Raw genomic sequence first — 20,420 nt, forward strand, 5'->3', positions numbered from 1 at the left:
CATTCTCACAGCGCATGGACACTAGTGTGGACATGGATACATTCAGTGGAGCGTTGAAGATGCCTGGGCTGTAGGAGCAGTTCCTTTTGTCCAATGGTGCTGTGGATGGTAAAAGGAGAGGTAGGGGAGGGGAGAGGGAAGATACTGCAGGCTGTGCTTGAAAAACTCTGTGGTGTTTAAACCTAGAGCTCTTGTTTCTTGTGTCTGCAGTACAACATGTCCCCTCAATCCGGCGAGGTTCCCAAGAGTCGCAGTCTGGAGAGGAAGCAGCAGGATCCCATCGTCCTCACCAAGTGGAGACACAGCACCTACGTGTTAGACCTCAACGACAAGGTGAGACAACAAAGACGGCAGGATAGAACCGGCGTGGACTAATGAGGTTACATGGGCTGTTGGGGCCGGTCGGTGTGGAAACGGACACTCTTGTTGCCGCAGGTTTTCTGGCAGGCTCTTCTGCTCTTTCCATTACCTGATTTATTGGCAGCGAGTGTAATCCCCGAGCAGCTTTCAGCTTCAGTTTCAGAGAAACAGGCTTACAACGGATAAACCTGTCTCTTCAATTTTGGAACCTTGACAAAGGATGGTATTATTCAAGTGAGAAAAAGAGGTCTTACTTACATGTGTATTAAACCAACATGTTATCAGGCAGTGAAACGACACTTTGGGTTTCTGTTTTGCATAAATCCCAGCTCGTTCCTGTACAGACTGAGACATTACACCAGACGGGATTTCTTAAAAGAGATCTGTAGTGTAAGGCTTGTGCTCTTGTGAAGTTGTGGACCTTAGAAGAGACAAATCATAAACACATTTTAGCAGCAGAGGCTGAATATCCGTCTGCTTTTAGTCCCTGGTGTGAGTCAAGAGCCAGACACACTGGATAGAATACTACATTTTCAAATGCAACCAGTCGCATGTTTTTGCTGAACCCTCCCCGCGTGTTTTTATGAACCAACTTTATTTAACTGTAAAACGTGTTACAAAGATGTGAAACAATAGTTGGTTGTCAGAGATAACACAAGGAACGTAAAGGTAATCAAGCTAAATGTGCACAATAGTAGTTTGTATAATCACGTATCTCCGCACAAAACCCAAACTGCATTAAATCATCAACCATGTTATGAGTGTTGACATTGACATTTTACTAATCAGAAGTTTAATTTATTTTGTTGTTCCTTGGTTCTGTGGTGACAATAAAACATCATCATGTTATTATTTTAGAGAGAGCTCATAAATAACTACAAATAACTAATGTTAGAGAAATATGTTTGTTTTATTCCGCATGTTGGATTTAATACACACACACACACACACACACACACACACACACACACACATACAGTATATGTATGTATGTATGTATCGATATTGGCCTTAAAAATCCTTTATGTGCCGGGCTGTATTAGACTCTCCTGACGCCTGTCTTTGTTTACCTGCAGTGCGTGAGTCCACACCGTGATGGAAGTGTCTGCCTATGCAAAGGGAGCCACTATGATTTAATGCAGTTTGATTTTGGATACCTGGAAACACTTTATCTTTCCTGTTATACAACATTGTTATTTTAATCTTTGATGACCCTTAAACACAGAGAACACAATGTCAACAGTGTGTTTGATGCTGTGCTCTATTTTACCCATCCACAAATTTTCGATTAAAAGTTATAATAATGTTTGTGTATGTCGTCAGTTATGGTTGTTAGAAAGAGGTCTGACTTTTAACCAATCAGGAATTAGAATCGACCAAGAACATTTCTATCAGTGCCTTTCTATGAATTCAGAGGGCATCATGTATTAATGTGTACCCACAGATTGTTTTATGATTTTTTTTTTTTTTTACACTGCCTCATAAGTGTCCATGTCTTTTTAAACTCCATGCCCTCAGTTTTTACTATTAACGTTTTAGTTACCAAGCCCAAGTTGACAAAACCCTGTGGTAACTCAATGCCTTTAATTGATAGTTTCAGATTTGGTTTTTAATATTACTACTATTTTACTATTTTCCCCACATGCATTGTGTACACCAGTGTGTACCATACATCATGCAGTGTTAATTACTTGACATGACACCATGAAGAAAAGCACCTCACTGTCATATTTTATTAATGTTAAACTCTGGGGCGTACATTTCAAGATAACTGGGAGGGGGCGTTTAAATTACACACCAAGTTTTAAAGGAACTATATTGGAGGCTAACTGTGTGGGGGGGTTTCATTGCAGTTCTCGTTCAAACTCCGGCAGTTCACTTCAAACTCGCACAGGAGGAGATTCCATCTCTCTCTTTGCCGTGATAAAGTTGGTACCACACAGAGCCTTTTCTCTGCGGCCCCTTCTCTAATCAACAGATGATCCGTATCGCTTCACTACCCGTGTGTCCTTCCTGTAGAATGCCTTGTTAAATAGCTGTGGTGATATAACAATCAAGGCCATGCGGTCACGCAATCAAAGATCTCTGATTTTGTTCTTATGTTGGATTGGATCAAGAGGAAGGAAGCAGCATCTACGCATGAATCTCTAAGCTCTAAATTAACTTTCATCAGAAGCTCAAACGCCTAAATCCTAACTTCTCTTTCCTTTTCCCGATCCTTTGATGACTTACACTAACACCCAACACAACCTCGTGACTGCTAACCATGTTCCTGATCCATTTCCTTCCCTCACTGACCTCAGACTGACTGTCTGTGATGTGTCTCGTAGTTAGCCGGTAGCTATTAGCGACTCACTATGTTGTGCCTCTTGTTGTTAGGAGTGTGCTCCGGTGCCCAAGCAGAGCTCTCCAGACTCTGACTCCTGTCCCTCATCTCCTAAGCACCTGTCGACCGTTAGTATTTCAGCTGGCACCGCACCGCACCACACTTATCAACGCCTTCCTACTTTTACCTGCATCCACATACAAACACGTCCTTCTCCTCATCTTCTCAACTCTCTGTCTGCATTGCATTTGGTTCCTCTCATCCAGTGGTGGAATGTGACTAAGTACCTTTACTCAAGTACTGTACTTCAGTACAGATTTTCGGGATTTATCATGCCTTTTCTGCTTCTACTCTAGGTGTCTTTAGAAATATTGTATTTTTTACTCCACTACATGCATCTAAACTTAGTTTACACATTCAGATTTTTGCACACAAAACACATGTAGTGTATGAAATAATGTTTTATTATAAACTACAGTACGCAACACTACACAGGCCTACAAATAGAGCTGAAATGATTAGCTGATTAAAGTCTTAGTTGATTGACAGAACTGTTTGTGTGAGGATTTGTCTGCATTGAGGAGTTTTTCTTTTAAAGTACATTTTCCTGATTGTACTTACATACTCTTACTTAAGTAACATTTTCAATGCGGGACTTTTACTAACAGAGTATTTTTTGCGCTCATCTGCTGCATGCCACATCTAACACCATGCCTGAACATTTCAGCAAATACGCAGCGATTATGACGCTTTGCATCAGTGTGAGGGAGCCCTCTGCTGGTGATATTTGGGAAAAGAGCAGGCAGCACAGCCACTTCCAACCTCCAGCAATGTCCCATTTGCTTCTGAAGCTTCAGCGTGTGCGTTTGGATGAATGTGTATTTCCGTGCGTTATGTGTTCTATCAGCTTCTTACTTGCGTCTGTGTCTCCTCAGCCCTCGGAGAAGTGCGGGGTCCTCAATGTCACCAAAATCACAGAGAACGGAAAGAAAGTCAGGTAGGAATCTTAAACAGCTCCTCATGAAAATGACTTTTTTTTTTTTTTTCAAAATCGTGACAAGCTAAAAAAAGAGTTTGTCTTTGTTTTATTGCAACATACAGAAAGAACTGGACCTCCTCGTGGACAGTGCTGCAGGGTTCCTCCCTGCTCTTTGCAAAGGGTCAGGGGGGCAGCACCAGCTGGGTACGTATCCCATCAGCCCCAAGAGGCCCAAGTTTCTGAGCTTTTCAGCTTTTTTTCAAGCATTCCATTCATCTCTGTGTTATTTCTCTCTTCCTCATTTCTGCATAGTCACCAGTCACCTGTGCTGTGGGATTTGTCATCCTCTGTTTATTGCTTTTGTTCCTCTCCTCTCTCCTTCCTGAAGTCATACTACCGCAGTGGCTCCATCCCTGAGCTGCTCCTCACTCTCCTTAGCAACTGGAAGCGCTCAGTCAAGCCCCGTCCTGCTGTCTCCTATGTGAACTGTAGTCCTGTGCAGGCGGCCGCTGTATGTTCCTTCTCTCTGCATGCGTCGCTGCTCCTGCTTGTCTTTCATTCCCTCCTGCTTTAACTTACTGGGACTGTTTGTTTGGGTGTGTGTGGGTGTCTCTGTGTGGGTGGGTGGGTGTGTGTGTCTAGGTGTGGGTTAGGGCTGCACATTATATCGTTTCCCCTATCGTCATCGCAATATCAGCTGGCGTCGCAAACACACCGCGAAAAGCTGCGACATATTGTGAAAGACTCTCAGCGATTTTTGTTGTTGTTGAAAATATCAGTAGAGAACTGCACTTTAAAATGTCAGTCATTCTTTTTTAAATGTTTTATTTCAATTCAGTGTTCAATTTGGTCAATTAAAGAGTCAGAAATGATTTCATTTTATTTAAATTCAACAAGCAGTTTGCATATTTTCCTCAAATTGTGCAGCCCTGGTGTGTGTTCGTGCGTGCCTGTGTGTGAAGCTTGATTTAGAAGATCTACCTAATGTCAAAAGTTGCACTAACCAATGTTTTTATATTAACAGTGGATCAAATGAATGTGTAAAAATGGTTGTTATACTGAATCCACAGACATTTAAACAAATTTTGCAGTTTCCCTCTGCTTAAAGGTTTCCGTTTACAGCCCAAAGCTTTACTGTTTTAGTTTAGTCTCGTCTCCCCCCCTCTCATCAGCGTTGTTTCAGGAGCAGCAGGCAGCTGTTTACAGTGATAAGGCTCTGTTAAAGCCACTGTACACTACCTTCTTGAGCCAAACCGCAAACAGTATAGGGATCATAGTGGAGCTAAGGCCGATGCTAAGCTAAAGAGCCCAGAGCCCTCAGTACTTGGTAGTAAAGCCGTAACAATTCCAAATGTTGCTCTACAATTTATTGTCTCAGAAATAATTGCGATTTAAAAAAAAAAAGATAATGTAACACAGGTACACAGCCTGTAAATAAATACATGACGTGTATAGGGTCAACTGCCAGCAACTAGCATAGCTTTAGCTCAACAGTCCAACCAATAATCATGTACATAATTATAAAATGTAGTTGCAGTTAAACAAAGAAACCGTGATTACGTACAAAAAAAAGACAATTAGACAATTATGTAATAATTGTTACAGGCCTACTTGGTAGAGACCAAATTGAAGCTATAAGGACTTATATTACATTTATTACATTTACATTACATAAATTACATTACATGTAATTTAGCTGACGCTTTTGTCCAAAGCAACTTTGGAATATTATTATTATAATATGCTAAATGTCAGAGGTGGTATGACAATGGAGCAACTAGGGGTTAAGTGTCCCAGGGACACATGGTTGAGGTATCACATTGGGAATTGAACCCTGGTCTCCCACAACGAAGGCATGTGTCATATCCACTGCGCCATCGCCACCCACCACCACCACTCACATTAATCAGGTGGAAAAAATACGACTCCAAATGCATGCTAATGTTGCTCTGTGTCTGCTGGATTTGTAAATAGGCAACAGTTGGCTAACAAATTTACCATAACAACTTTATAAGATGATAATAAGCCAGTGTTGTGTTTACAACTTGATTTGGTTCAAACAAATGAGTTAATGCAGGTTTGAGTTATATGGACAGATGAAATAAAGCTTCACGATCCTTGGAAAGGTTTTGAAGTAGAAAGTCTCTGTGTCGTATGACTTTTTAAATGCCCAATAGCAGAGAGATGACAGGAGAGACGGATGGGGAAAGACATGCAACCACAACACCCCATTACCAGTGGCTCACTCCAAATCATGTCCATCAAGATTTCTTCAAAACTGTGTGATAACCTGGAAGAATAATCTAGAATAGCACTCATCTGAAGTCAGATTTCACAACTCGCACTTTTAATGACATTAAACGATACCAGTGGGGCTGAAACTCAAGCAGAATAGAAAGACTTATCATTCAACATTGTATGGATTTAACATGTATCACAAATATTCTTCATGTTCTGATTGCTACTAAGTTGATGCATTTCATTCTGTAGGATTCAACTTCAACCCTAGCAACAACAAAAAAATACATGGAAAAAGTGAAAATGCCAAGTTTCACAAGAAAGTCATTGAAATGGCTTGAGTTTTATTTATTATTAAGAATCTAGCCAAATGTCTGTTACTTAATATGCTAATAATATAAATAACATCTAACAGGGTTTTTGCTGTTTTTGTAACACAAAACTAAAGATGTGTGTGTATTCGTGAACAGTTCCAAAATGAGATTCACAGCGTTTCAAATTGAGACAGCTGCTTTCAGAAACACTGAGCATGTCAGGCAGAAATCCACATGCCAAATAGTTTCTTGGTTGTTAACATGAACACAAAAATCCTCCTTCAACGACAACGCGTCCCCTCTTCATCTTTCATGTCTCATCTTTGTGTCAGACGAGGACTCTCACACTGTTTTCGTTGGTTCCAGAAGTTTGGGAGCAACCAGTCAAAGCCTGAGTTTACTGTTGATCTGCGAGGGGGGTCCGTGGATTGGGCATCCAAGGACAAGTCCAGCAAGAAACACGTCATCGAGGTACTGAACACCGCTGATCTGAGTCAAGTTTCACTGTAGATCAACCTGCGCTTTGGGCATTTTAATGTGGTCATTTAGTAGGGGTGAGGGAAAAAAACGTTCGTATTTAATATTTTCTGTTTATGCGGTACCGCCAATGGCAACTAGATCACATCCGTTTCCAGTAAAACAGATACACGTTATGTTCTTCTTTACTAATGAAATAAATCAGGGGTCTTCAACGCTAACCAGAGGACCCCATAGCTAAGAGAGAGACAGTAGGGACCCCCTACTGCAGATGCTGTATTTTAGAAATGTCTCATAATATATATTGTCTCTAAAAGTATGTTATTTAACTTTTTGTTTTTTTTGGGTCAAATAAGGAAAATAAAACCCCAGTATCAATACTATCAAATTGCAATACTTCTAGAATCACAATAAATGAAAATCGCAATTCAAATCAAATTGGTGCCCATGTATCATGAAAGAATGGCATCAGGACAGAGGCGTTTGGTCCCAGCCCTAGTCCATAGTAATGTTTACTTCTCCTCCCTCAGCTGAAGACTCGTCAAGGGACAGAGCTGCTGATCCAGTCAGAGATCGACAGCGTCATCAACGACTGGTACCGGGCCCTCACAGAGACCATCAACACACATGTGAGGAGACATCTTTCATTAGCAAGATCTTGTCAGAAGTTTTACTTTTGAGATCAGATCAGCCTTTTTTTTGTCTCCCTATAGAATAAATTAGATGCATCGCACAAAAACACAAAAACATACATTACACATGTACTGTATAAAACATAAGCATGCATTATCTCATCCAAATGCATTCAATAAACATCCATAAAACTTTTCAAAAGACCCCCCTACCTTCACCCCATACTCACAGAAAAGAGAGAAAGAACCCACAGCACATCCTCACCTCATTTTGCACTTAATTCTACACCGTATTGCACATTTCCTGTTACATCCTGCTGTGATCAATAACTTATGTATTGATTAAAGGATTTACTTTTGTGTTCAACTGACTGATGGGATTAACAATCTTTGAAAGTGACCCATTATTAAGCGAGATTGCTGCAGTCAACAGCAGGCGAACAATGTAACTTTGATGGGCAATTGCGCACCTTCATTTTATGTCCACAAAAACTGCTGTGTTACCACTGACAGGCTCAGATTATTGTTCCAAGTGTTTGCTAAAGTTATAGAAAAGATCCATGCAGAGAGACCTTTTTATTAAAGAGTAAAATCTTTTTTGTGTAACATGAAACAGACCCAAACTTGATATCTGCAAAGTCACCAGACTCCATTAAAATAAACAGTAATTTTATCATTGTAAAACACACTTCATTCAAAGTCCACAGAAACAACATAAATAGACCAAAAGCCGTCTTGGTGCGTCGGTCCACTGTTCCAACAATCACCAATCTGGTTTGGTTGAAATAAACCTTTAACTCCGCCATTTACATGTCTTTACATAATGCTGTCAGAATAGTAATCAGAATAATAATAATATATCTGAATAAAACATCTTTCTTAAATCTGAATCCAACACTACGGATCTGTGTCTTCTATCCAGGCCTGGGAGTCAGACGAGGCCATTGAGGAGGACATGCCCGAGTCTCCAGGCGCTGAGAAACAAGACAAAGAGAAAGACCACCGGGACTCAAAGAAAAACAGAGGTGAGACTGGCTGAGAATGTCCCAACGACATACTGTTCATTGGTTTATTGTTTGTGTCTTTAAGAAGTACATTCATAAAAGACACACCAAATTGTTGGAAATGTGAGACAGAGGACGGCCAATTGCTTCACGTCTTATGGTCCTATGATAAAGTCGTTTGGACCGGGATAGGTGATAACCTATGTCTGATAGCAGGGACCCAGGTTCCAGTCATGGCATGTTGTGAGCTGTATGTTTTGTTTTAAAGCTAAATAAAACCACTTATATAGTATATAACTTAGTATATAACACTTATATACTGAACAAAATTATTAACACAGCACTTGTGTTTTTGCCCCCGTTTTTTGTGAGCTGAACTCAAAGATCTAAGACTTTCTATGTATACAAAAGGCTTATTTCTCTAAAGTATTGGTCAGTATTTGGTGTTAGGGTTCACTCAAGTCGGTTACGAAGAGAGAGAGAGAGAAACCCTAACACCAGATAGTGATTGTTTTCGGATACCCCCAATTCAGTAAAACTGCACGTTTTAGAGTTGCCTTTTATTGAGGCTAGCCTAAGGCACACCTGTGCAATAATCCTGCTCTCTAATCAGCATCTTGTTATGCCACGCCTGTGAGGTCAATGGATTATCTCGGCAAAGGAGAAGTGCTCACTAATGCAGGTTTAGACAGATTTGTGACCAATATCTGAGAAATAAGCCTTTTGTGTAGAAAAAGTCTACACATAGAGACGGTCTTAGATCTTTGAGTTCAGCTCATGAAAAATGGGGGCAAAAAGAAAAGTGTTGCGTTTGAATTTTGTTTACTGTATTAAGAAAAAAGAAAAAGAAATTCCATTCACATAGTGCCTGTCTTCCTCAGTGATGAAGACGTCTGTGAGTATGGACTCATCAGACCAGAAGAAAACCAGGTTGAAGCTTAAGAAGTTCCTGACCCGTCGACCCACCTATCAGGCTGTCCGAGACAAGGGATATATCAAAGGTATTTGGACAGAAGACAGCGCTTTGCCGATCATATCCGAAAATGTGGCTTTGTGCCACTGAATGAACAATGTAACAGCAGACAGTGTCCTCGGCCACCTTCCACTGGGTAGATGAAAGAAAGAAAATTGATGTTTGTTTGTTGATTGACAGATCAGGTGTTTGGTTGCAGCCTGAGCAGTCTGTGCCAGCGGGAGAACACATCCGTACCCAACTTTGTCACGATGTGTATCGACCATGTGGAGAACACAGGTATGAGTAATGTTGTAATGTAACTAAGCACAAATACTTTATTGTACTTAAGTAGAATTTGCCCAGATCTGTTCTTAACCTTATTTATATGCCTGGAAACTTTTACTTTTACTCCACTACATTTCCCATAAGCAGCTTAATTACTTGCAAGAAATGTTTGTGTGGACAAAAAAAAAAAGTGGACAAAATATTTTTTAATTCTGTTTCTGAAGTCATTATGGAAAGTGTCCCTATAAAGACAGAACTGTCTGTAAAATCCTTTTTATTTAACAGCCCTGCAATCGCTATCACCCCACGCACCAGACTCCATTCAAATAAACAATACTTTTAGCATGAATAGAGCCTGCATGTAGAAGGGCGAATTAAGGGTTTATTTCAACTACGACGTTCCACTTTCAGGATTGCTCCGTTGCTGAGGGAAAATCCGCCAGGTGTCTCTTTTTGGCCTAAAGTCTGTTTCTTTCCTCTTTCTGTTGTAATTCGAAACTCTGGTGGATTTACGAGGACGACGTTTAACTGCTCCTCAGATATCTGCAGGGTAAATCCAGACACGTTCCACCAAAACCAGTTTTTTCCCGAGGCTATTTTGCAGCGGCACCGTGGCTCTGCCCGGTGCTTAGCGCCGCCCATGCCAGTTGTGCTTGGTTTAAAGAAAGGCCAATAGACTAGAGCACTTTTATCTCCTATCCCAAAATGGCGTGTGGACTAGCCATACCCTCCTACGCGGGGTTCAGGTGGAAGGTCTGGCAATGTGAGACTAATTTCAACCAAACCTGAGTGAATTGTTGAACAGTAAGGGAACAAACCACGATTGCTTTTGGTTTTATTTATTTCACTTTTACTCCACTACATATCCTAAATAACATGTATACTTTTACTCCACTACATACTCCACTTACTAGTTTTTGTTATTGAGGACATCCGAAGCCTCGCAGCCCGTCCGGACCGCATGACTGGTTTATGAAGTGGTTTGATTCTACCCGGGTGTATTATACATCCGTGATCTACATAAGCACATTCACTAAAGGCCTCTTTGCAGTCGCCGTTCCCGACCTGTTGCGCAATAATTTGACATCAAAATGATAGATTTTAAGTGCTCGACCAGAGCTTGTGCGCCACTTTATTTTTTTGCATGGACGAGTTTGAGGGCAACCTGTTGCCAGGAGTCTCAGAGTGACCGCAAGTCTCTCCTGTAAACTCGTAAGACTCGTTGTGCAGACATCTGAAGTATTCAAAGTGCTTCTCTTCACTATTGTTTACCTTTTTCTTCTTCTTCTAGTGAGTAGAAATTGAAAAATCAGTAGCCTTTCCAAAACCACCCCGCACAAGTGTAAATAGTTATGGCCCTCCCATGACGTCACACTGTTGTGCGACAGGTCAGGAACAGCGAGTAGAGACGCTTAATATTGCCCCTCCTTCTATCATGACCTAAAGGATTTGATAGCCGCATTCCTCTCAAGGAAATCCGTGTATAATGCGGTTATATTGTTATCATGACACCAGAAAATGGGCTACACACTATTGATACCAATGGATTACGTGAACATTTGTTTTGTTTTTTACTGGCGCTAAATTCAGTCAAAAACCATCTCTGATAAAGTATATCTCTGATACAGTATATCACAGATTACATACATCATCTGTAATATATCTGCCTGTTTTACACTCTTTAACCAGCAGGTGGTGTTGTGAGCAAATAAAGGCCTCATCAAACAGACAGCCCTAGATATTGAATCTATATGGCGCCTGTTCAGCCTGGTGACTCAGCGATTTCACACAAAGCAATTTCCCCATTCCCTTTTTTTATTTCCATATATATGCAGTCTGATGGTCCACTAGAAGTCAGCTGTAGTGCTTGCAGTGTGTTCAATCGAGGACACAAGTGGATGCGAGGAAATTCATTCAACCTTTATTTAAACTCGAGGCGGCCCTCATTTACAATGACAATGAGAAATTACAAAAACAACAATAAAACAAAAACACAGAAAATAATACACCATCATGAGCAAGGTAAAAGACAATACAACTTAAAAAAAAACTTTCTGAATTATAGAATTGATAAATAAATGAAGCAAGTATAAGTAATAAATAAGTTAGGATAATACTGATACTTTATAAAGTACAGTTATGTAAAGCAAGTACATGTAGAAGTTTGCAGGTTTAAAGCCAGATTTCCAAAAGGCACAAGGGAGAAAGGGCTGTGATTTGTAGTGATGGCCAAATGAAGCTTTGTGAAGCAGTATCTTTATTTTCAGAGCCCACTAGATGGCGCTCTCTGTTCAACTAAAGGTTTAGAATACACTGAATTGCAACACCTCAGGCCTTTCTCTTCAAACCAAGAGCGCCATCTAGTGGGCTCAGAAAATAAAGACACTGGTTCACGAAGCTTCATTTGGCCATCACTAGTGATTTGTTCCAGGACTCAGGGGCACTAAAGTTTAAAGCTGTTTTTCCAAGTTCAGAGGGAGTTTGTGGGACATGAAACCAAAGCCAGTCAGCAGAGCCAATGTTTTCCCTAGCTATGCCGAAGACTTGGCATCCTTCCTCAAGAAAACTTTGCGTTTAATTTCTTAATTCTAAATGCCATTTCCCCATACATTTTGTTTCTCTTTGTGGGATTCTGTGTCTCTGTGTAGTTGTGTTGCGTTATGTGTGTTTTGCTTTTTCACATAATTTTGCACCGTTAGCACCATATTTGTGTTTTCTTGTGTGTCTCTTATTTGTAGTCTGTGTCCCTTTGTGGTAGTTTTGCGTCTCTTTTTAACATCACTTTGGAACGTTATTATGACTATATCTGTGTCTGAAATGTTGAAAAAGCTAGAGCAGTTAAATCAATAGCACTCAAAAAGCTTAAAGACAAAACTTTAAGCTGAAGAAGTCCGAATACAATCATTAGATCTGAGAAAAGTCTTTAAGCTACATTTTTTGGGCTCAGGTGCTGCCCAAAACGGCTGGTGCTGCACCTAAACCTTTTTAAAGGCATGGGGAAACCCTCTGAGCGAGTCTGATAGTGTCCCAATGCAAACCGTTTGATCAGTCAGTCTTTGTTGGTGCTGTCTGTCTGAGGTCAGCTTGGCATGTCAGCACCCATGGTGTTCTCATTTTCACTCACTGTTTTTGTCCCTTTGCCCCGCTTCTCATCCTTGTCCTGCAGGTCTCAGTATTGATGGCTTATACAGAGTGAGCGGGAACTTGGCAGTGATCCAGAAGCTCCGCTTTGCTGTGAATCATGGTAGGATTCCTGTCTGCTAGCGGACCAATAAAAAGACTGTCATAAATAATCTGTAAAGACTGGGGATCTTGCAGGGTCACACATTGCAAGATTGAAAGATTGGACCAAGCTAGCTAGCTACCACGTTAGCCGGTAGCTTAAAGCAAAGTCTTCTGATTTCTGTTATGTGGTACATGCAGATGAATGTCTCCAATACCCAGAGGTCTGTGTTTATCCACCAGTAAATTCCCGCCGTTTGCTGCTTCTTGTTTGTGGCTGGAGGAAGCGCACCCATTGGTTGTTGACAATTTTCATATGCCATAAGTTTACTACCATGAGTTAAAACTTATGATAATATCAAACTCGTTTGATCTGGTCAGAACTCCCAGACGGGTAAAAGACTGGATCGGACTGAGTTTTATGACTTCTAGGGTTGGGCGATGTCCCCTAAATTGGCAGTTAATGATGTTTATAATAAAACATCGTAATGGATGATGATATCATTATTACATAAATAATTTTTTCCACCACAAACAGTTACATAGAAACAATCAGACATACATTTAAATGCCCTCTGTAAATAGACAGTATTACATGCTGCCACTGGGAGGGGCAGTAAATTACAAGTTGGCCCACTTTCACTTAACTACAGTGCCGTGCTGCACGCACACAGTAGCGTCCACAAAGTTAGTCCAATGAGGACGTTGCACTTTAATGCTCGAGACTGCCGTGTCCAAGCCGAGGCGCAGAGCCTGACCTTACCGCATGCCGATGCGTTACTATTCCGGGTAGAGCAAGCTACTGTACTGTAGTACTGACAGGGAGCAAAAGAGACGCCATCACTACAGCCAATCCATGTCTGCTCAAAGCAGCTATTTGTGAAAAAAGTTGTTTTTCACAAATAGGTTGCACGTAAGGGGAAAACAAGTAGCTTCCACTTAAGGGGCTCTATCTTGCACTCTGCGCAGCACAGCGCAAAGCCAGACGCAAGTGTCTTTGCTAGTTCAAGATTAACACAGTTGTCAGTTTCCCATCCAGCACCCGCGACTAGGATTAGTGTGTGTCTAACAGGGTGGGGGGCGTGGCTCTCCATCGCGGTGTTGGTCAGCTAATGGACGATGACATTGTCCATCGGCACAACCCTAATGATCACATTACACCAAAGGACTGAGACAAAGGGAGAGCGCCCACCCTACCAAGACTGATGCTATTCTGATATTGGAAATTAATCTGCAACAGTTAGAGCTGGGTATCGAATTCCATACTTTCTAGGCACCGACCGAATCGCCTTTAGAGTATCAAAAAATGCCTCGTAACTGAATACACAATTTCAATACCTAAGGATCTCATGCGAATCTGTGAGCCAATAAGCATGCAGCATGCTTCTACCAAGTTCTAATAATGTTTGTGATTGGCTGTCTAACATTACACGTTGCAGAGGTATGCAGGACAAACTCTACGTTACACAGAGACGGGGCTCACATGGTAGCAGCTGGAAAATACATTGAAAGATTTGTGCGTAATAATGTAAATAATTTTTGTCAAAATGGATTTGATAAAATTGGTATCAAAAAACATATCGTTCAGGAACCGGTATCAAAGTCACAGTGTAGTTATCGGCACCGGTGTCAACATTTATTTAACCACACCCAGCCCTAGCAGCAGTGGAATCGCTTGAAAAGTGTGGTGTAACATGTCTAAAACACTCCTCTTTTATAGCATGAATGAATACATATAATAATACATTACAAAAAATAAACAAACTGAAATACAAGACAGTATTTCACTTTAAGAAAAAGCAAGAATAAGCCAAATTTATGAATTCTTTTGTCTGAAAAAGAATGGGAAAAAGCAAAGTGCTTTTCACATCCTACCCTTTTCAAAATGTCCATACCCTTATCAAAGTGTTTTTAATGTATTGTTTTTCAATAAACAACCATACACCCCCATTCCCATGTACAGATCAATTATTGATCTAGTTACTATTCCGTAATTTTTGTAATTAAATGAAAAGTCCTTAAAGTACTGTCCACCCATTATATTTATCAATCACAATTGGCTTCTTAATAGATCAGAACCAAACTGAAACAAGTTAATACAATATTCAGTTATAGAGGATGATACAGTTCACATCTGTGGGACATAAGTCCATGTACACAACCGTTAACTTCCCGGATTGCTCCGGTGCCGCCCCAAATTCCGCCTTATGTCCTCGTTTTAGGCCGGATGTCCATTACCTTCCTCTTTTTTTGTGTTGTAATTCTAAACTGTGGTGGATTTCTGAGGACTATGGTTACCTGCTCCTCAGATCTCTGCAGGGTAAATCCAGACAGCTAGCTAGACTATCTGTCCAATCTGAGTTTTCTCTCGCACGACTAAAAAAACCTTTGAATGTACACACGTTCCACCAAAACAAGGATGTCTTGCAGAGGCACCGGGGCTCCGCACGGCAATTAGCACCAGCCAAGACAATTGTGATTGGTTAAAGGAAATGCCAATAAACCAGAGCATGTGTTTCTCCCATCCTGTAATGCTGTGTGGACTAGCCCTCCTCCGCAGCGCTGTGGAGGAAGGTCTGGCAAAGCGAGACTAGTGGTACATATGCTGACTTCTTACACACTTGTAATATCCTTCTTTTTTCCGTCCCCCCTGTGTTGTTTGTCTTCCCTCCCTCTGTCAGATGAGAAGGTGGATCTGAATGACGGTAAGTGGGAGGACATCCACGTCACCACGGGAGCTCTCAAGATGTTCTTCAGGGAGCTTCCCGAGCCTCTCTTCACATACGGGTCCTTTGACGACTTTGTCGACGCCATCAGTGAGTGAGACTTGATTCAACTGTGTCAAATGGCCACTATTCAGATACACTATGACAAGGCAGTTTGAGTGCCCTGTCACTAGTTTATCCACAAGATGGTGCTCTGCACACGTGTATTCAGAGACTTGCTTGTTTTTCTGCTTCAGAATGCTCCGACTACAAGCAGCGAGTGAATTCAATCAAAGACTTAATAAAGAAGTTGCCAAAACCCAACCACGACACAATGCAAGGCCTCTTTCAACACCTGCGGAGGTAAGAAAATCACACTCTCACTATTAATAATCTCTTTTTATTAGAACAATGAGAAACACTTTTATATATTATCTCCATAAATAGGAACTGCTTATCAACAATATTATTATATCTTAATTACATACTTTCTTTCTCAACTCAACTTTATGTCAATTCTCCAAAATGCGCCAGACATGCAGAGCAATAAAAAATAGAAAATATGCTTTTCTCTGACCCACGGTGCAATAAGGACACATACAACAGGTATAATACAAAAGATAAGAAATATATACAAATAAATATATTTAAAAAAAAGAAGTAATATGCACAAATAAGATAAAGAAAGATAAGTAATGTATACAATAAATAAATATGGTCACGTGCGTGTAACTTCAAAACTTACACAGTACACAATGAGCACAGAGCATTAAATTTTTGACTAAATTTTACTTTGGCAAATTTCTTTCTACAGGGATCTAGTTCACAACTATTGGCACAGATATGGAACATTTTAAAAGACCCTGAAAAGGCACAGAATATAATTTTCTCATTGGAGGTTCTAGGAACCTATATTCATACAGTGTATATACATATATATATATACTGTAAATGCACGGTACGTACTGTTTGTAAAGTGTACAAAAACTGAGAGCCCCCTACATCATATAATATTAGATTAGTCAGTCACTAAATGAGAATGAGTAACTACCACCCGGATAATTTAAATAGAAAGGGAATATTTACTGGGGAATAGCCTCTGCCACAGCTCAGTTTTTAAACTTCCTGTGCCCTTGTTTCACGTCCAGTGCCGTTTTTTTAGGACACACGCTACGTCACTGTATGAAACCTCTCAATTGGGCCCGGGCCATGTATCGATTTTATATTAATATCGTGATATGAGACTAGATATCATCTTAGATTTTGGATACCGTAATATGGCATAAGTGTTGTCTTTTCCTGGTTTTAAAGGCTGCATTACAGTAAAGTGAGGTAATTTTCTGAACTTACCAGACTGTTGTAACTGTTCCTATATTTGCCTTTACCCATCTAGTCATTATATCCAAATTACTGATGACTATTTATCACAAATCACATTGTGCAAATATTTTATCAAAGCACCATTTGTCAACACTACAATATTGTTCTAATAATGATATTGACGTATTAGGACAAACATCTTGCGATATTTGATTTCCTCCATGTCACTATTACTCTGGTCAGGACCTAAAAGAGTTTGTTGGACAACACCGAGAAAGATACTGTTAATATAGGAATGGACCAAGTTTAACCCTCTGAGGACAGAAGGGTTAACCTATAACCAGTGCCCCGGTGGTTAACTGGCTCCTTTCCAACTACCATACTTCGGTCCGTATGTGGACTTGCACCAGTGACCCTCCGCTTCCCAAACCAACTCCCTACGGACTGAGTTACTGCCTTTTAAATACTATTTCATTCACATATTATGCTACCAACAAAACACAAGCAAAAGTGCAAACACAAGTGCTTCAAATCAAACACCAAATCATTTGAATTTAGATTTGTTTTCACAAGAGATTTTAGAAATTTCAATCAAGCTAACATCAACTTTTCAGCTTTAGGGCCAAATTATATCTGCATTGTTCTGGAACAATGATGCGCAACACTATGCAGAAAGCTGAGCTTGTTCTGAACATTCTGAATGGGCTTCAGGCTATACATAAAACCCTTAAAATGTGAATTAAAAAAGAAATGTCCTTAGACCTCAGAGACGGACTACTCCTGTGACATAGTGTCGATTCCGTTATTGATCTTCATAGAAGAATCTGACTATTCTTATGATATGGTCTGCTGATATGGTTTGAGTAGCTCCTAAACACCTTCCCACGTACCTTTTGAAAGCTCCCTGCTTTACTTTGACAACATCCAACACAACTCTGACTCTGTTCAGATGACCCTCGAACTCTACAGTTTCACGCACTCGGATCACAAATGACACCAATGATATCTTACCAACTCCGGTCCAAATCTGTGTGTTTACTTTTCCTCTGACTGAGCAGCCTGTGGGCAAACACAAACTACAGCCAGGTTTAACATGTATTCTTAGCCCACTGGAGCCACTGGCAATATCATATGTTCACAATGACATTTGCCTAGGTTTCCAATTTGCATTTATATGGCGCCGTGTTTGCTGTAATTCAGTACCTATGAAGTGGTGTTTCTTGAGGAAATTTATAGCGTGACATTCAGTGTATGGAGGTCTAGATATATCAGCGGGCGGATTTAATCTTCCTTTTTTCCCTCTCCCTTCCATGATTGTGTTATTGTTTTGTGCATCTGCATGCAAGGATGTAGATTCTATTTAAAAAGACTATTATGCTCTAGCCTGGAGCGTTGAGCACTGTTACACAGTGAGCGTCGCGAGGCTTGCCTCGGCGCTCGATCTCAGGCCCCAAAGATGTGTGGAAAGACCATAATGTTGTTTTTCTAGATGAAACCCTGAGGCTGCACTCAATTGTCTACAACAACGACGCACACCTAAAGCCGTTTATGACACATTCCATCTTAAAATCTCCTCCCCCCTGCCCCTACTGCTTCCCTCTTCCCCACTCCCCAGGGTGATTGACCACGGGGAGGCCAACCGCATGACCACCCAGAGCGTGGCCATTGTGTTCGGACCCACGCTGCTCCGGCCCGAGACCGAGACGGGCAACATCGCGGTCCACATGGTCTACCAGAACCAGATAGTGGAGCTCATACTGCTCGAGTACGAAAGCATCTTCGGCAGGTAGAAAGCACCCCGTTTAAAAAAGGGATGCTGGGCTTCTTCAAAACACAGACTTCTTTTTTTCCCCCTCCCCCTCTTTTCTTTGACTAAACTGAACATTGCTGTGGACCAAGCAGTTGTGGGAGAATTTAACCTTCATTGACAGGACAGTTTATGGAAGTGATGCACTTATAGTTTTGAAGATTAAAAAAAAGAAATAAAAAAGGTGTACAGATTTCACTTGCTTTTTCAGTTGCCATTCCTGCTCCGAGTAGCAGGCCGGACAACAGACAGTGTTTCAGAGTGATGACGTGTGGACGTCCGTGTGATTTGGTGGATTCGAGCATTCAGGTGTTTTCATATACACTGGATCCCTGTGGCCAGTAATTTACATCGGTGGAACTCTTCGCCTTCTGGTGGAAACCGACCACGCTTTGGATCAGGGGAGGGGGGTTCACATGGCATTAACCAGCCAAAACCAGCAACCTCATCACCTCGCTGAAGGAAATGAGCTGAACCTGAACTGAAGAGGTTTTCTGTGTTGTGGAGCGTTGTTTGTGATGTATAAGCCCTGTGTGGTTATGGATCAGGTGGGAAAAAATAATAATCAGTGTTATGTTAACAGACTGTCATTTGGCACTTGGATGAACTGGATCATGTTCCCAACTCACCTTAGCAACACCATCACCACCCATCCCTCACCCCCCTTTTAGCCAGTGTTAACCATTAACCCTCTGATAATGAGCGTCCTGTGACCTGAATGATGGAGGACAAGCCGTGTGTGTGTGTGTGTGTGTGTGTGTGTGTGTCTGTGTGTGTGTGTGTGTGTGTGTCTGTGTGTGTGTGTGTCTGTGTGTGTGTTCACCTAAATGGAATTAAACCTGAGCAGAAGCATCCTCGTCTTGCCACTTTGTACAAACTGTGTGTTGTGTAGTCTTACGTGCTTTGGTCAAGTTTCCGTTAAGCTGCCGGCGGTCATCGTTTTATCAACTTCAGTGTTGGTTTCTTCAGTGGCAGGAAACGTCACAGAGGTCCTGGCGTTACTGGAAAAAAAAGAAAAAGTGGATTTGTGGGGACTGCATTGTTACCAATTGTAGATGAATTGTCACTGTCGGTTTGATGAGTCTTCTCTTCACCTAAGCTAATATTAAAAAGTATTCAGAGAAGGGAAAACGGTACTGAAAATATTTCAAAGGTTGATGAATGGGAGTGTATGGCTGTTAAAATGCAAAGGAGAGCCTTCAAAAACATTTCAGAGCATATTTACAGTGAAAGAAACTAGTTGTTAAAATGTGTTATAGTGACTGAGGTATGTATGCTTTGATGGTGAATTAGTGAAAGATGATTTAGATTTCTTTTGTAAATTTGAATTAAAACATGACAATAAGTGGATTGTGGAAAAAAAAAACATATGATCGACTGTTACTTTTGTTTGAAGGTGTATCTGGAGTGTTTGCGCATGGTCAGCTGCACATTTTGAATGTAATTTTCAGGCTAACTGCTGTTGTGAAACTGCTATGTCTAATAAAAAAGACAAACTAAATGTTGAGTGTGGAGTTCAATGTTCATGGTGGGTAGACAATAAAGAAGAGGTGAGTCTGCTGTTTAACCTTCAATCAACTAAAGCTTCACCTTTCCCTCAACTTTAATTACCGAATTGAATTAATCTACTCAACACTGATCTCCTGGTTATTGAATTGAGTGATTAAGCTTTCACGTCTCAATCAATTATATTCCTACCTGTTAATTATGAAATGAGCTGCGGTATATTTCTGGAGATTTCTCAAATGCAGCACAACCTCTGCAGCCCAGCTTCCATTAATCTGATTTCTCCGTTC

The 20,420-nt window shown here is 40.8% G+C and overlaps 1 protein-coding gene across 6 annotated transcripts in view; it reads left to right on the forward strand.

The window, feature by feature from the left end:
* The window catches only part of arhgap12b (Rho GTPase activating protein 12b), a 65,592-nt gene extending 45,467 nt beyond the window's left edge, over positions 1-20,125 (forward strand). The window contains exons 5-18 of one of the 6 annotated variants that reach the window (XM_034861900.1): positions 211-333; positions 2,740-2,814; positions 3,622-3,683; positions 3,788-3,869; positions 4,054-4,176; positions 6,584-6,688; positions 7,225-7,323; positions 8,249-8,351; positions 9,212-9,331; positions 9,484-9,582; positions 12,737-12,814; positions 15,474-15,608; positions 15,755-15,860; positions 18,433-20,125. In XM_034861900.1, coding sequence (XP_034717791.1) covers positions 211-333; positions 2,740-2,814; positions 3,622-3,683; positions 3,788-3,869; positions 4,054-4,176; positions 6,584-6,688; positions 7,225-7,323; positions 8,249-8,351; positions 9,212-9,331; positions 9,484-9,582; positions 12,737-12,814; positions 15,474-15,608; positions 15,755-15,860; positions 18,433-18,607 — 1,485 coding nt within the window. In that variant the 3' untranslated portion in view covers positions 18,608-20,125. The remainder of the gene's footprint in view (positions 1-210; positions 334-2,739; positions 2,815-3,621; positions 3,684-3,787; positions 3,870-4,053; positions 4,177-6,583; positions 6,689-7,224; positions 7,324-8,248; positions 8,352-9,211; positions 9,332-9,483; positions 9,583-12,736; positions 12,815-15,473; positions 15,609-15,754; positions 15,861-18,432) is intronic. The other 5 variants (XM_034861901.1, XM_034861902.1, XM_034861903.1 and 2 more) reach the window with 5 other exon arrangements.
* Positions 20,126-20,420: the final 295 nt, after the last annotated feature.

This window comes from Etheostoma cragini, chromosome 22 (assembly GCF_013103735.1).
Source record: "Etheostoma cragini isolate CJK2018 chromosome 22, CSU_Ecrag_1.0, whole genome shotgun sequence".
NCBI classification, from domain to species: Eukaryota; Metazoa; Chordata; class Actinopteri; order Perciformes; family Percidae; genus Etheostoma; species Etheostoma cragini.